Source organism: Phasianus colchicus, chromosome 10 (assembly GCF_987193195.1).
Source record: "Phasianus colchicus chromosome 10, bPhaCol1.hap1.1, whole genome shotgun sequence".
In the NCBI taxonomy this organism is placed as follows: domain Eukaryota; kingdom Metazoa; phylum Chordata; class Aves; order Galliformes; family Phasianidae; genus Phasianus; species Phasianus colchicus.
In genome coordinates this window covers 14836449-14850890 of record NC_143445.1, presented here as the reverse complement: position 1 = coordinate 14850890, position 14442 = coordinate 14836449, and the positions used below count along the sequence as shown (strand labels likewise).

At 45.3% G+C, this 14442-nt stretch overlaps 1 protein-coding gene across 10 annotated transcripts in view; it reads left to right on the top strand.

Moving 5' to 3' along the window:
• TP63 (tumor protein p63) overlaps positions 1-14141 on the top strand; it is a 162850-nt gene extending 148709 nt beyond the window's left edge. For 9 of the 10 annotated variants that reach the window (XM_090147402.1, XM_090147401.1, XM_090147404.1 and 6 more), the window contains 4 exons: positions 7827-7984; positions 8825-8969; positions 9851-9944; positions 11200-14141. In XM_090147402.1, coding sequence (XP_090003528.1) covers positions 7827-7984; positions 8825-8969; positions 9851-9944; positions 11200-11496 — 694 coding nt within the window. In that variant the 3' untranslated portion in view covers positions 11497-14141. Of the gene's footprint in view, positions 1-1181; positions 5292-7826; positions 7985-8824; positions 8970-9850; positions 9945-11199 lie in introns of those variants that run through there. The other variant, XM_090147408.1, reaches the window with a different exon arrangement.
• The last annotated feature ends 301 nt before the right edge of the window (positions 14142-14442 follow it).

Genomic DNA, 14442 nt, shown 5'->3' with positions numbered 1-14442 from the left:
TTAGGTTTTTTTCAGTCTTCTCCTGCAAAATGCATTTACCACCAGTGGTTGCAAGGAATACTGGAAAACGCTTTTCCATATTCAGTGAGACTTTCTGTTGTGGCTTTCACCCTGCTGTTTTCAGGACAGTCTATTTGAATTGGTCAGAGCATGTTAGAAAGGAGTTTGCAAAGTCTACCAATGCCTACTGAGGAGATGACTTCTATATTCCAGCAAATGTTTCTTTCATATTAACAGGGCTGCAGCCACCAACCCAGTGGTAGTGTTTCATTCTAGCAAGCAGCCCAGCTCATTACCCAAATGAGAAGGGATTAACCTTGTAAGTGAGGTGTGACGGAGCAAAGCTATCCAGTGTCTGGTGTGCTCCAGCTGAGACAAGAACTGTTGCTCACCATGGTAGGGAGGAGGCTGATGGGAAAGGTTTTCTATTCTACATACCCCCACCTAGATATTCTCATTTTTGTGTGGAAGGTATAGTAGATTTCTGCATGGTTTGGTTTTGTAGTGTTGTGCTTGCATGTGTTGTGAGCTCCAGGCATTTGGTTTTCAACTAGAGCGTTACCAAGGTGAAAGTAAGCAAGAAAATGTGTGGGATTAGGTACGTGAAGACATGCTGTGCTCACTTTGCTGGCACTGAGAGTTGGTGCGTTTGCATCAGGTGGCAGTCCCAGGGATCTCTCAGCTTCAATGCAGAGGGCCCTCTGTCTTCCAAAGGGGGAATGCCTGAGATAGAATCAGTACAGCCCATTCACGGTAGGCACCATCATCTCCCTAGCACCAGCTTCTCGTTTTTAAGTAACTGAAGTTTGAAATGAACTCTACGGAAGCTGCATCTCTCACGCATTTGGCTGAGTGCTTTTTTCTTCTCATGTTTCTTCAGCTCATTTGAGATCTGCTGGGAAGAGTATCGGGTACAGTTTGCACCCGTGTGACTGGGACACAGAAATCTGATTGCCATATCAAATAGTTGTTTTTTCTTGCCAAGCACTCACACCTGGGGCTTTCCAACTTCCTAAATTTGCCTGTTGCATACCCTCACTGCAGGTGCTAAGACATCAGTTTATCCTCTCTGTCGAGTCCGTACTGTGATCATGAAGGTGGAAAATGGCTGTTTCTCTCTTGCTGTCTGATGAAGGGCCCTGTACATTCATCTCTTCTTTTCTCTGGTTCCTTCTCTGCAGTCTCCTTTCGGCCTGCTTCAGGAGTGAACTCGTGGACTCAAGGAGAGACTCTCCCAAACAGACCGATACCATCCTAAAACATTCCAGCCCCCCAAAACCATCAGTATATCCATAAATGGAACTGGCGGGCTGGCTTTGCCCAGCTCATGGGACTAGGAGCACTGGGGCAAATATGCAGCCTGATAGCAACAGAGTACATAGAGTAATCTCCTGAAGGGACTCAAACTTTGCCAAAACAACAGACGCTTCTACAGATCTCTTAGCTGTAGCCGGTGGCGCTGGGAGGTCTGGAACCACGATGTTGTCTGTCTTGGTGTAACTTTTTCTTCTTGTTTTTGTAACTTCTTTCCTGTTAACTTCTGTATTTGTGAAACACAGTAGGGTTTCTCTGAGCGGGTCTCAATTTTAAAATGCCTTGTCCTGTATAAGTTTAAGAAAAAGTATTCATGGGCTGAGTGGGGATAGGAGGAGGGTGGGATGTTTTGAAGTCTGTGCTAATCTGTTAGGCCTGTTCTAATGCCGTTTATGCAGTAATAGTGCAATTAGCTGAAGTATCTGTACTGCTGGACAGAGGTAGGTAGTAACTATATTGGCACTAATTAAGTCATTTTTCCCCTGTAGAAATGCTCTCTAGTTTGGTGTTATGAATTGTTTCCCTCTATTTCATAAAAAGTCTGATCTAAAATAGATAAAAATTACAGGGAAGACTGGACAACGCTGTCAGACTTTGCACTGAAAACTTCTGGGCTTAGTCCAGATGTACTGAACTTAAAAAGCTCCTTCCTTGCTCTCATGAGTTCAGTCCAAGTGGACAGGTGAAGGTGGAGTCTTGCTGTGTAATGACATCCACGTGTACCCAGTGTCCCCGTTCCTTTATTATTGAGGGTGTAAAGGGCAATCTGCTCATTGTGCGACCTGTGGAAAGCTCGCCCAAAGGTCAGAGCTCACCACTTTCCATGCAGACTCTCAGCAGTTATTAGATGTTCCTTCATTAAGCTTACTACACTGTATCCTTCGCTACTGTCCATAGCTCAAAGAAGAGTGCCAGTATCTGTTAGAGATAGCTCAGCCTGATGGCCTTAAGCCATGCTTACTTTGTCCATTAATCCTGCAATCAGTAGCCATTGCTTTTGCTCAGTGTGTCCATAAAGCGGTCTAAATTAGCAATTCCTGCACAGAAGACCCTTTCTCAACAAGGACTCATAACCCTTTATACTGCTGGTGTCAAATCTACCTCTGGAAGGTGTTCAAAGGGGGCTTGACAAGGTTTGCATTCTTTAGAAGTTTAATGTCTAAGTGCCAAACCCAGATCAATACAAAGGAAGAATGATGAACAGGCTAGTAAAACATGCCATGGGATTAAACTGGTATTGCTGATTGTGGCTTTGGGAGCAGATACTGGAGATGAGAGAGGGGCTGTGGAGATGCCTGCTGTGGCTTATCTTCACAGAGTGGTCCCTAATGCTGATAGAAAAGTGTCCTGCTGCCCATGTTCTCAGACAGTAGCATCTCATCTAGGGAACCCTCTGGTGTTCATGGCTGTGGAAAGTAGAAAAGTGAAAAGCTTTCTGAGGGGTGCAGTAGGAAAGGAACTTCCTGCACACTGATGTTTGTCTGCATCAGTGTGGTCACGGAGCAGAGCTTGGATGCATATGCCAGGGATCAGCTGTCCATGGGAACTGTTGAGCTGGGGGCTGAATCAATACTAATGGGAACCTGCGTATCTGTAGCTCTGCGCTGGATTTACTTGAAGCAGGTGCATACCCACCACTGATACACTTCTGGTTAGGCACAGCCTGGAGAAAAGTTGCCTTTTAAATGCGGAGCAGGGCTCCTGGCCACCCACAAAGAAAGAGAAGGCCTGATGCAGTGGGAGATCTCTTATCTCTGGTGATCTCATCTGCTTCCAGGCAGTAGAGCTGTGATCTAAGCAGGTGATGACTCGTTCCAAAATCTCTTTTGAGAGCTGTATTCCATCTCTGGATATCTCCTTTGTTGTCTTAATGAGACGACTTCTACCGTAAGAGTGTGGGGGAGAGCTGATGCAGAAGAGCCCCCAAAAAGTGATTAACTATAAATAATAACTAAACACCAGCAGTTTACTATTCATACAGTTGCACTTCTACCATTGTTCTTTATATAAAATCAATCAAATCAAGTACCTCTTTACTTTGTTTGGGAACTGCAGGAAGTACTTCCAGATTACAGAAAAGATAATTTTCACTCTGTGCCTTTTTATTTGGGACAGGAAAGGCGACACTTATTCTCAGCTCTCACACAGGGAAAGAATCTGAACTGCAAATGCAGCCCAAATGTGGGCTTGGCAATGTTGGTCTGTCCTTCCAAAACAGGTTCATTACATTGGTTCTGTCTGCTTATGGATGGGGATGTGGAAATGCTGGGATGGGGTAAATACTGGGATAAGGGTACCTAATGCATATCGAGAGCTTTGCTTCAAGGCCTGCCTGCTGGTGAGTTTGAGGAGGCATACTATCAGAAAGTATCTGGTAGCCAAAGCCTGCCATCAGGAGGTCCCAGGTGATGCTCCAGTTCATTGTTTAGTCTGGCCTGTGGGAAAACTCTTGCACCACTTGGGCAATACAAATACAGCACCTGGGACTTGCACAAAGCAAGCAAGTGAATTAGTTGGATCCCTCTGGAAAGGCTCTTATGTTTGTACACCCTGCTTGGAAGTGGATGTCTGTGAAGGTGGTCTTAATGGTGACTCTTCTCTCCAGCTAGAAGGTGATTATCTTAGGAAGTGCAGCGTATTCCATCAAATAACCTGGAGCTGGAAGTAGCTGAAATTGCTTTTCTGTCTCTCCTCTGCAGCTAGACAAAAGAACAAAACCCTTCTCTCAGCCAGCTGTCTTCTAGATTTTTCACCTTTTACTTTAGAAAAGTAAGCCTTTCAAGGAATAACCAGTTAATACAGGGCCTTGTCAGTCAGGTCATGTCAGTCTTTGTCAACTACTTAATGTATATCCACTTAGAGCTGTATTCCCTGAAGAGCATATTGCATCCGCTGCTTACATTGGGAAATTCCCAAACCTGATATCTAATGGGAATTATTATTCCACCCTTGTCTCTGTGCTGTAGCTACCTTGTGACAGCCAGAGCTTCTCCTTTCCGTGCTCTCAGTTGGTTACTAAGCGTGCAAACCACTTCTGTGGTCAGAAATATGCTCTATTCGTTGCTTAAAACTGCACCTTTTTGAGATGTGAAGAGCAGTCTCTGCTTCTTAGTGTCCTGTTTCATGAGCCTTATAAATGGGAGAGTGCAACTGAGCATCTGTGTTATTTGTGTCATTATTAGACATGTTGACATCCCAAGGTTATGCAATCCAGCGGGCATCCCTACTTGAAAAAAAGTTGTTAGTGGGCATACAAACCATATATGAACTTAGGGTGTAATCCTTTGCTGTGGCCAACATAAGGAAAAGCAGGCTGAGAACTGGGCAGCCTTGACTCCACTTGGGTCCCTGCATTGTGAGTAGCTCTAGGTCTTCAGGGAGAGCAACTGTAGGGGCTGTGAATTCTTACTCTCCAATTCTGAGCTGTCCTACTCTTGCACTTAGTGAAACTTTGTCATTTACATTAATGCTGCTTACACTATGGTGTGCTTATCTAAAGTTAATGAGGATTCCTACTGAATCAGATAATTGGTCTATCCAAGCAGTTTCCTACCTCTGGTAAAGGGCTGATACCTGCTGAGCTGGGAAAGCACAGAATTGTATAAGGTAACCTGTGAACTGAACTGTGCTTAATATGTGGGAGAGTAAGTTCCTTCCTGACCTCTTGAGATGATCAGTATATGCCTTGAAGCATGAGAGTTGATTGCCCTCATATAAGCTTGCATAACTACAAACCTTACTAGATAAATAATTACCTTGCCATTTAAAGAGAGAAAAATCAGTTGCAGAATGTGACTCAGTGCCTTTTGTATCAGACTGTTCCAAGAAGTATAATAGTCTCTTAATTGAAGTCCTTATACCTTGATTTTAAAACGCATTTCATTGGCATTGATATCAAAGAAATGTTAATGCTCCTATTTCTAATCTTTCTTGAGATGTAGTATGTGTGATTTTAATGAAAATCACTGTGCATGACATTCTTATAATATCTATTTTTTAAAAAAAGAAAAAAAGCAATATATTTTAAATGAATCCAAGAACACCATGTAGACTGTGTGTTTAATACCAAAAACATTTTCTTGTGTTGCTATATTGATGTGTGACATGAATTTTGAATAAAATTTTGCATCTTGGTTTATCTTGGGACTCTTCTTTGGCTAGATGGTTTTCCTTAGAACTTTCACATGTCTGCTTATGTGACTAATCTAATTGAAAATGATTTTGGGTACAAAAAAATACTGCACTTTTGTTTCTCTTTGGTTTTATTTGTTTGATTCTTGATTCTCGTAAGTACAAATGAGTTAAGAATGGAGTCCATAAGCTGGAAGTGGAAGCATTTGCTTCATGTAGCATAGGGTGCTTTGAGTTGGCTTCTGTCTGTTTGCTTTTTTTTCGGTGTTCTGTAGAAGCCAAACTAATGTTAATGAGGTCACTGCTGGTAGCATAGAGAGCACAGTTAGGCCTGTTACTGACCTCCTTGGAGAATCTTGTTTTGTACCAACAGACTGAAAAAGGGTATAGAATTGTGAGCTCTCTAAGTAAAACCTGCCCTGAACTTAAATAGTCAAAAGCAATCTCTTTTGGGAAGTGCCTGATTTGGTACACAGTTTCACTATGGAGGCTGTTGTACACTATGTACACTATGACTTCCTCACTTGCATATCATGCAGGCTTTGCCCTAAGAGTATACTTGGGTGCATTAACTTCAGCTGAAGCTCAGGCTGGGTTCATAAACTTGTAAAATAGAAATATTAATTCTAGTCCTAAATCCAGAGGCCTTTTGAGTTAAGAATGGTGTCCATCTAACTTGAATTTTATGGCTAGCCTCAACTTCATAATTGGTGAGCTGAAACCTCTGATCTGAATCGTCCTCTTCACTTTCAAAAGTTGGGCCTGAACTTCATGGCTTGGTTTCACTTCCCCCTGGGAGTTGATGCTGTCATTAATATTAATTTGTGAAGCTGCTTGTGCTTTCTATTTCCTTGAGTCTATGAAGTTTGCTGGATCTTGTCCTGCATCTTCACTGCCGAAGGACAGTTCACACCCTTCAGTACCTCCTGTAATTGTGTAATTAGCTAACATTTTTTCATGGCCTTAGATATTCTAGCCTGTTAGCATAGATGTTTCTCCACCCAACATCACAAGCTTTGGAAGTGCAGGAAGTTGCAGACAGTGTAATTGTATGAGACTTGACCTTGAGTGCTGAAGGTTTTAATAAATTACCAGGAATAGAGCCTTTTCTTTCCTTTAGAGCCTGAGCCTTTTCTTTCCTTTACACTTATTGTAAGCAGTAACTATTCCCTTTGCATAGAAGGAAAGCCAGTTCCCAGGAATTGGTGTGTAGCCAGTTATACCCAGACAGACAAGTTTCCCGATGGGAAATAAGAGGGAATGTGCCCTTTCACATGCACTGTCGCTGAGTGAGCACCGATTTCCAGCGGGCTTGTGAGGGTATGTCATGTTTGGGAAGTGTGCCTGCTTCCTGAGTGTCTTTGCCCAGTCTTGCAAATGCCCTTGGTGTGCAAAGAGAGAACCTGCTCTTATGGCATGGCAGCCCTCTGCCAAGTGTGCTGGTGGGCCCACTTTAATGATAATGTCCTGCATATTCCAGCTAAGACCCTGCTGAGGATGGGCTGCCACAGCCGTAACCCAAGCTGGAAGCTGGGCTGCTGTTCTTAAGCAGCCCCAGGGATTGCTTACGAGGTGGGATTGCAGCCCTGTTGGGGCTGGGGAGGGAGGAGCTTGCAAGCAAGCCTCTGGCCCTGTTCATGGGTATGCTGGATGGAGTCTGGGGCTGTCTGGGCTTGAGAGAGGTCAGCACTGTTGTTGAATGGTTGCAGGAATCTGATACTCTCCGCAAGCAGCCTGCAGGGTCTGGATGCCAAGTTCTCTTTAACACCAACAAAAGCTGCGTCTCAGCATCTTGTTTGCTGAGGTGTGGGGAGTCTGTCCTGAGCAAAGAGCCTCTGCTTTTTGTATATACACGTGGTAATAGTTTGATTATGTGAACAACTGTGATTTTTGGAGGGAAAAAAGGTGATAAATGCTTCCTGCTCTGAAAATTGTCTGAAATCATATTTTAGGAATAGATAAGATGGCATGAGATAGCTTTCTCAGTTCTTTTTCTTTTGAAAAAGCATTTGACCACAGAGAGCTTGGCATGGAAATATATTTTTTTTTCCAAGCTCTAGCAACTGTTAGCTGGCTTTGTATATGTTCTCTTCAACAGTAAAAGCTATGTGGAAATGTTTTCCTTAAAGAAAAAATCAGAACCAAAAGCAAAGCTTATTTTTTCTTCAGTATTTCCCTATTTTGTACCTTGAATCCCCAGAACCTCTGACAGATTTCTTAGTTCTTGTTCTCCAATGATATTTAGCTACGGCTCTCCCATGCTGTTGGTAATTTCACTAGCAGTAGCTCAGCACTGCCTCAAACAGAAAAATGTATTCCCTTGGATGTGCACTCTTGATCAAATGCTGTGATTCCTATCGCAATACGTCTTTGTTTTGCAGGACCTCCATTCAGTCACAGTCATCCTATGGCTCCAACTCACCACCTCTCAGCAAGATGAATAGCATGAACAAGCTGCCCTCTGTCAGCCAGCTCATAAACCCCCAGCAGCGCAACGCACTGACCCCAACCACCATCCCCGACGGCATGGGAACAAACAGTAAGAGACCCTTCCTGCTTTCTCCTGCTCTCTGCATGTTCCCTGCTAATTTGGGAAAGGAGGCTCAGTATTTCTGAGGTGCTGTTGTGCCACAGGGCGAATCACCTGCCTTTTCCAGGCCTTCAGCATCCTGCTCTGAGTCTCACAGGGATGAGCTTCTTCTCAATGCAAATCTTGCTGGCTGCACTGCTGTCTGTCTTTCAAGGCTTGTTTCATCTTCCTTTCCCAGCAGAGAAATTGGAAATGTTGGCAAACTTTTTCCCTCTCTTCAATTAAGGCACTTCTTAGTTTCAGACCAAATATCTGCAGCTCGCAGCTCTATATCCTGCTTCCTCCTGGCTGCTGAAGAGTGCTCAGCAGCCCTGTAAATCCAGGATGACAGACACGGTTCTGGGGTCTAAAAGATGCTTTTTTTTTTTTTGTATTTCGAAAGTGCTGGGCTCTTGCCCACACCTGTTGCTGATCCCCCTTTGGGTGCTCAGTGTCTCTGGAAACAAAGCTGTTTGGCTTCTGTATTGGGTTACTCTGCTGGCTCAGTTCCGCTTCTTTCCTGCAGCAGAGAAAGATGAGATGCCCACAGCTCACTGAGGTTTGTTACTGAGCCGGTTTGCAATGGAAGGTGATGCAGAGGCAATGCTGTCAGCAGTAGCTTCATTACGAGGAGAGCAGCAGCAGAACTGTATGTCATCTGGCCTTTGTACAGTCACCGAGGCCTTAAATTTCTCAGGAGCCTGCTTGCAATGGTGCAAGGCTGCTTGGGCTGTGATTGTTCTGTGTTGGGAGTGAAGCAGGGTGCAGAGATGCTTTGATAACAACGTGCTTCCTCCTTCTCTCCTCTAGTTCCCATGATGGGCACCCACATGGCCATGACCGGCGACATGAATGGCCTCAGCCCCACGCAGGCGCTGCCTCCTCCCCTCTCCATGCCTTCAACGTCCCACTGCACTCCCCCTCCTCCATACCCCACAGACTGCAGCATTGTCAGGTGAGCAGAAGCAGGCTGCGCATTTCCCACTTCTGGGGAGCAGAAGACTCGTGCTGGGAGCCTGAAGGGCCATGCTGGGTTCCTCACTCCATTCACCTGGAGCACTGGATCTGGTGGGTTTGGCAGTCCTGAGGTTGGCACCCTCTGGGCACCCAAGCCTCAAACTCCCCACCTCTGAGCAACAGAGAGAAACAGGGATTGAAGGACTGCACGAAAGCCAAGGGATGCAGCATCTGCTGGACTGGTGGAGCTGAGGGCACCCAGCACTAAGATAGAGGGTCTTGCAGATGTTTTTATTGACGCTAGTATTTTTTTCTCCTGTATACCTGTAGTAAGCTGTGACTGGGGTCAGAAATACATCCAACCTCCCTATTGATGTGGCCCCTTTGCCCTCCATTAAGTTGAACAGATTGAAAGATGCTCTCCATGGTTCTTTTTGCTTAGAGAGGAATATGCTGATGTGAATTATTTTGGGCGTGTGATGTGTCTGAACCCCAAAACAACTGCTTTGGTGACAATCTCAATCTATGTGATGTGCTGCCATGGGCTCAGCCGCCTTCTGGGTGAAGCGAGCTGGCAGAAAGGATCTTACAAGCCTTCCTGCCCCAAGATCTGGGCTGCAGCATCAACTTTTGACTACTGCAGGGTGCTGTCATGAGGGTTGTCTGCTAGGCAGCAAGCTTAAAGGACTCCCTCATTCATTTGATACGGCAGCTGTGTGGCTTGCTGGCCTGGGATGACTTGGAAAAGGTCAAGCAAAGGGTAAAAGCTTCATCTCCTGTTGCTGCAGGTTGGCTGTGTGTTTGGTTTTTCTGTGGTTTGGGCTGTTGCAGCCAGGGTGATCCTTTTTTCTCTCTCCTTCCTTCCTTCCTCCTCTGCAGCTTCTTAGCGAGGTTGGGCTGCTCATCCTGTGTGGATTATTTCACGACCCAAGGGCTGACCACCATCTATCAGATTGAGCATTACTCCATGGATGTAAGTAACTCCTCACCATTTCCTTTGTTTGCACTCTTGGCCCTGATGTAGTAACAAGTCAGAAATCCAGACTCAGTATTCTATTTTTGGTGATTTGTTGGATTTAAGGCTGTTGCACACCAGAGAAGATATACTGGCAGGTAAAAAGAGGCTGGACACAATGCCAGCACTAGTGTTGTAACTGCCTTGTCTAGCACAAAGAGAGTACTACTTCTTCCCCACTGCTGTCCTTTTTAGCCCCCAGAGCGGCCCTAGCCCACACGCCTGTTAATTCTGCAAGGCTTGGTTTCAGTTTACACCGCCCTGAAACACCTCACTCGCCTACAGACAAGTAGGCTGTCCAGAAGTGGTCTGCGTTTTTCTCTCCCTGCTCCTGTTCTCTGGCCTTGCTTTAGTGATCTTCCCTTGCCACTGGCATCTCAGCCCAGCTCTCCTTTCTCTTGCATGGCTCTTTCTGCAGGGTTGCTTCCTCCTCTTCTGCGCCACTGCTCGCTGGAGAGCTGGCCCTCCTATTTCTGCCACGAGACTTTGCAAAGCTATAATGCTTTCTAGACTGGGCTGCATGCCTTCTGCTGATGCTCTAATTAGAAAAGCTGACCCAAATTAACCAAAGCTGGTTGTTAATTTATTTTTTTTTTTCCAAAAGGCAGTATCACATTTCCCAGAGCTAGGTAGTGCTGCCCTCAGGTAACGTACCTGTAGAGAATACAGGGCCTCAAAGTCCAAATATTTCTTCAAGGTTAGGCTTCTGTCCTAAATTTTGGGTTTGTTCAAGTACTTAAGGCAGTTTCAATAGAGTCAGACCCAGAGCTTTGAATACCGGAGCCCAAACTTTAATTGTAAAATCCTTTTGCAGGCTTTGAAATAAACACTGAAGTTTTCAAAGCTGTTGAACTTCTGCAGTCCAGCATTCCCCCACCACAGACAACCAGCAGAACTCTCCATCAGTGTTTTGGAGGCCTACAGTCCAGTTAAACTTGTAGCTTTAGGTCATCATACCTTATGCATGAATGTGTCACTTCAGAACGGACCTTGGGTCATCAGTCCTTGCTGCCTCTCAGCTCCATGTGCCTGTTCAGAAGCGGTGAGCCAGCAAACAACCACCTTCAGGATTAGTGGCTTCTGTAGCGCATCGCAGCCACCACGGGTTAACCATAAGCATTTGCAGAGTGGCCCAGAGGCTGCTTCTACCGGAGTCCAGACCCTCCGGATTGCCCAGGGACTGCCCCGTTAAGCCCTGCTCCTTGCCTTGCAGGATCTGGTGAGCCTCAAGATCCCAGAGCAGTTCCGCCACGCCATCTGGAAGGGCATCCTGGACCACCGGCAGCTCCATGACTTCTCCTCTCCTCCCCACCTCCTGCGTACTCCCAGCGGTGCCTCCACCGTCAGCGTGGGCTCCAGCGAAACCCGGGGGGAGCGGGTCATCGATGCTGTCCGTTTCACTCTCCGCCAGACCATTTCCTTCCCGCCCCGCGACGAGTGGAACGACTTCAACTTCGACATGGATGCCCGGCGCAACAAACAGCAACGCATCAAGGAGGAAGGGGAGTGAGCCCCACCAACATCGCTCCACCCCGCCTCGGACGTGAACTGCTCAGCCCTTCATTTGTCTTCCTTCTGCTACTGCATCCCTGGATGGAGGGCGGCGGGAGCCTCCTTGCTCGCTCACGCTACTTATGCCCTTGATGCTGTCTAGGTCACACTCCTGGACCGCGACCTCCACCCCAGCTCTTGTGACAGAAGGAGCTGAGCGAAGGGGGACGGCGGGTGGTGTTTCCTCAAAAGGTGTCGGCCTTCGTAAGAAGGTGTCGTTCTTGTTTCGTGGTTTCTTTTTATTTTTTTTGGTGGGAAGAGGGCTTCTTTCCTTGACTTTCCAACCCTCGTACACCTTGTGAGTGTCCTGACCTGCAAGCTGTCTCTCTCTCATCCAGCAATCCCACTTTGAAAAGCCGGGATGATTAGAATAAGTTTTAAAAAACCCCATTTAAAAAAAAAAAAAAATAGTTCAAAAAAGAAAAGACCAAAGTCGCTAAACCCCAAACTGACAGTTCATCCCAAAAACCAAATGGGAATTGGTCTGCTGAACATTGCACTTAAACAGCCTCTTCCCACAGAGCTCAGTGCTCTGTTCGTGTGTAATATTCTCCAGCGGAGACAGCACGTGCACTTTGCTGGACAGGCCAGCGCTTACGACCGCCTGCAACCCACTTCTTCCTATTCCTTTGTGTTCTACAGGGGAAAAAAAACCAATCTGCTATCTTCTCATCTTGAATGTAGACATCCTTGCATTTCCTGGTTTGCTTATTTCAGGATATAAATACAAATACAGCTATCAGTAATTCAGACTTGTCCCCCACCCGTTGTTCACCATTCTGTACTGCTACTGACATTTAAGCTAGACAATTAGGCTTTGCAACATATGCTGCCTTGTTAGTTAGCAGAAGGATTTGCCTGCCTGTCTTCCAGTTGAACAGAGAACAAAACAGGAGCTGCACACTGATTGCAGGGCTTTGGCCACCTTAAACCCAGTCAGTCTTTCATGTAGATCGTGTTAGATTGGTTTCTTGCCAGTTAAAGGTTAGAGCTGTCCTTAGCGATGCCTGCAGTAGACTGGAGTCTGTTCTGTTGCTGGCGACTACATGATCAGCAACTGGAAGTGGAGAGTAAATAAATGTGTATTTTTTCCAACAGCCTTGGAACAAGCACCAGTTCTTTGGTACTGCTACTGCAAAAAGTCCTGTTTACATGAACTGAAATGATTTTTCTGTTTTTCTTCATTGGTTAAACAGCAGCTGTGCTCTGAGGCATTTCCTCTATGACTGCCAGTGATACTGTGGACAAGCAACTGAACAGAATACGTGTTTTCACATTTATATTGGCCAAGGTAGTGAGGCTGACGTATGGAAACAAATCTAAAGAGGCTCAACTAAGCACGGCTGCTTTCAGGTTGGCTTTTACTGCTAACAGTAAGTCTGAGGGTTGTTTGCTGGTTGGTTCTTTACTGGAGAAAGATAGAAAAAGCAGGTTTTAAATAACTTGTCCTCTTACCTTGTTACAGCCAACGAATCTGGTTAGTTCAATGCAGAGGCTTTTTTCTGGGCCCTGCTGTGTGTCTCTACACGGATGTAACACGGTTAGCTTCTTCCATCTGTCCCTTGTGCCAGGTTGCATTCAAAGACTGCCTTTTGGTAACTGTGCAAGCCTATTTTTGGATAGCTCTGAACGGTAATGCAAGATGGTTACCTTGTAAAGTGTGTATATATATTTTTTTGTATGTGTAATTTGTTTCCTACAGCATAACATGCCATTTTTTTTATTTTTTCTTGGGCTACCGGGTGTGACAGAACCACAGTAAAATGTTTTTTTGTTTTTGTTCTGTTTTTTTAATTATTATTTTTATGCAGAATGCTTACAGTATACTTTGTAACAAATGACTTGTCACTCGACAAATATATTTGTATTTTTCATACTGAGATTCCTGTGTTACTTCGCAGTTGAGAGGAAGGGGCAGGTACTGAGAGCCTGTTTTATCACTTTGTTTTGTAACACTTCAAAGAGCGGCGTCCTAGATTTCAAAGTATTTAACGTGCTCAGTGTGAAAACTTACTATGTCTTTTTTTTTTCTTCTAGTGTGCTACAAAAGAAGCGAGTCAGCCTCCTCCTGACTCCATGCAAGAATTAATTCAGCAGGGCAGTGTTAGGTAGGGCAGTGTTAGTGTGGGTACTCTGCAAGTTCCTGGCAGGGAACCAGGTTTGTGCCCTCTGTGGTTTTGCATCTCCATTGTGTAATCCTTCGGAGCTGCCTCAGTATTGTAAAATATTGATGCAAAAAGTACCTTCGTTCTAGGAACAAGCTTCTGACTACTATAAAGGTTAATGCTGTGCCCAGAGTCTGGGCACAAAATCATCAGTATCTGCTTTTCAGTTCAGCAGTGAGATGGAGCTTTGCTGCTGCATCACTAGTGATTAAAATATATGCTGTGAAAACCTTTCTATGTACCACTATGGAGCGCACTTCTGTGTAACTGGAATCTTCAAGCGAGTTTGAACAGCTGCAGCTTTTACCCTCCCCTGTAGGGCTGTGATTTTATTGTTGTTTTGTTGTTGTTGTTGTTGTTGTTTTGATACATCAAAGCCTATCGTTTAATTGAGCTGAGAATCTACTGATGCTTCTAGTAATGACAGCGTTTCCTCTACCAGGTCTTGTGTCTGTTTTGGAACGCCTTGTTGTTGAAGTCAATGAAAATAAAAGCCAAATTAAAAACGACACCCCTTCCCTAGCATTTTCTTTTCTTGCCTGTGCGCCTCTTTGGAAATGAACAGGAGCCTTTGCTGCTCATCCAGCTGAGCAGCTGGGACTGTGACAGTGTCACCTCTGCGCTCGTACCTTTTAATCCCCACTGGTGGCTGCTTCTGCAGTCCTTGGACCAGCTCAGGGACTGTGGAGATGGTTTTGTGCTGTCTCATATTGGGCCCGTTAAGTTGTACCAGGAAGGTG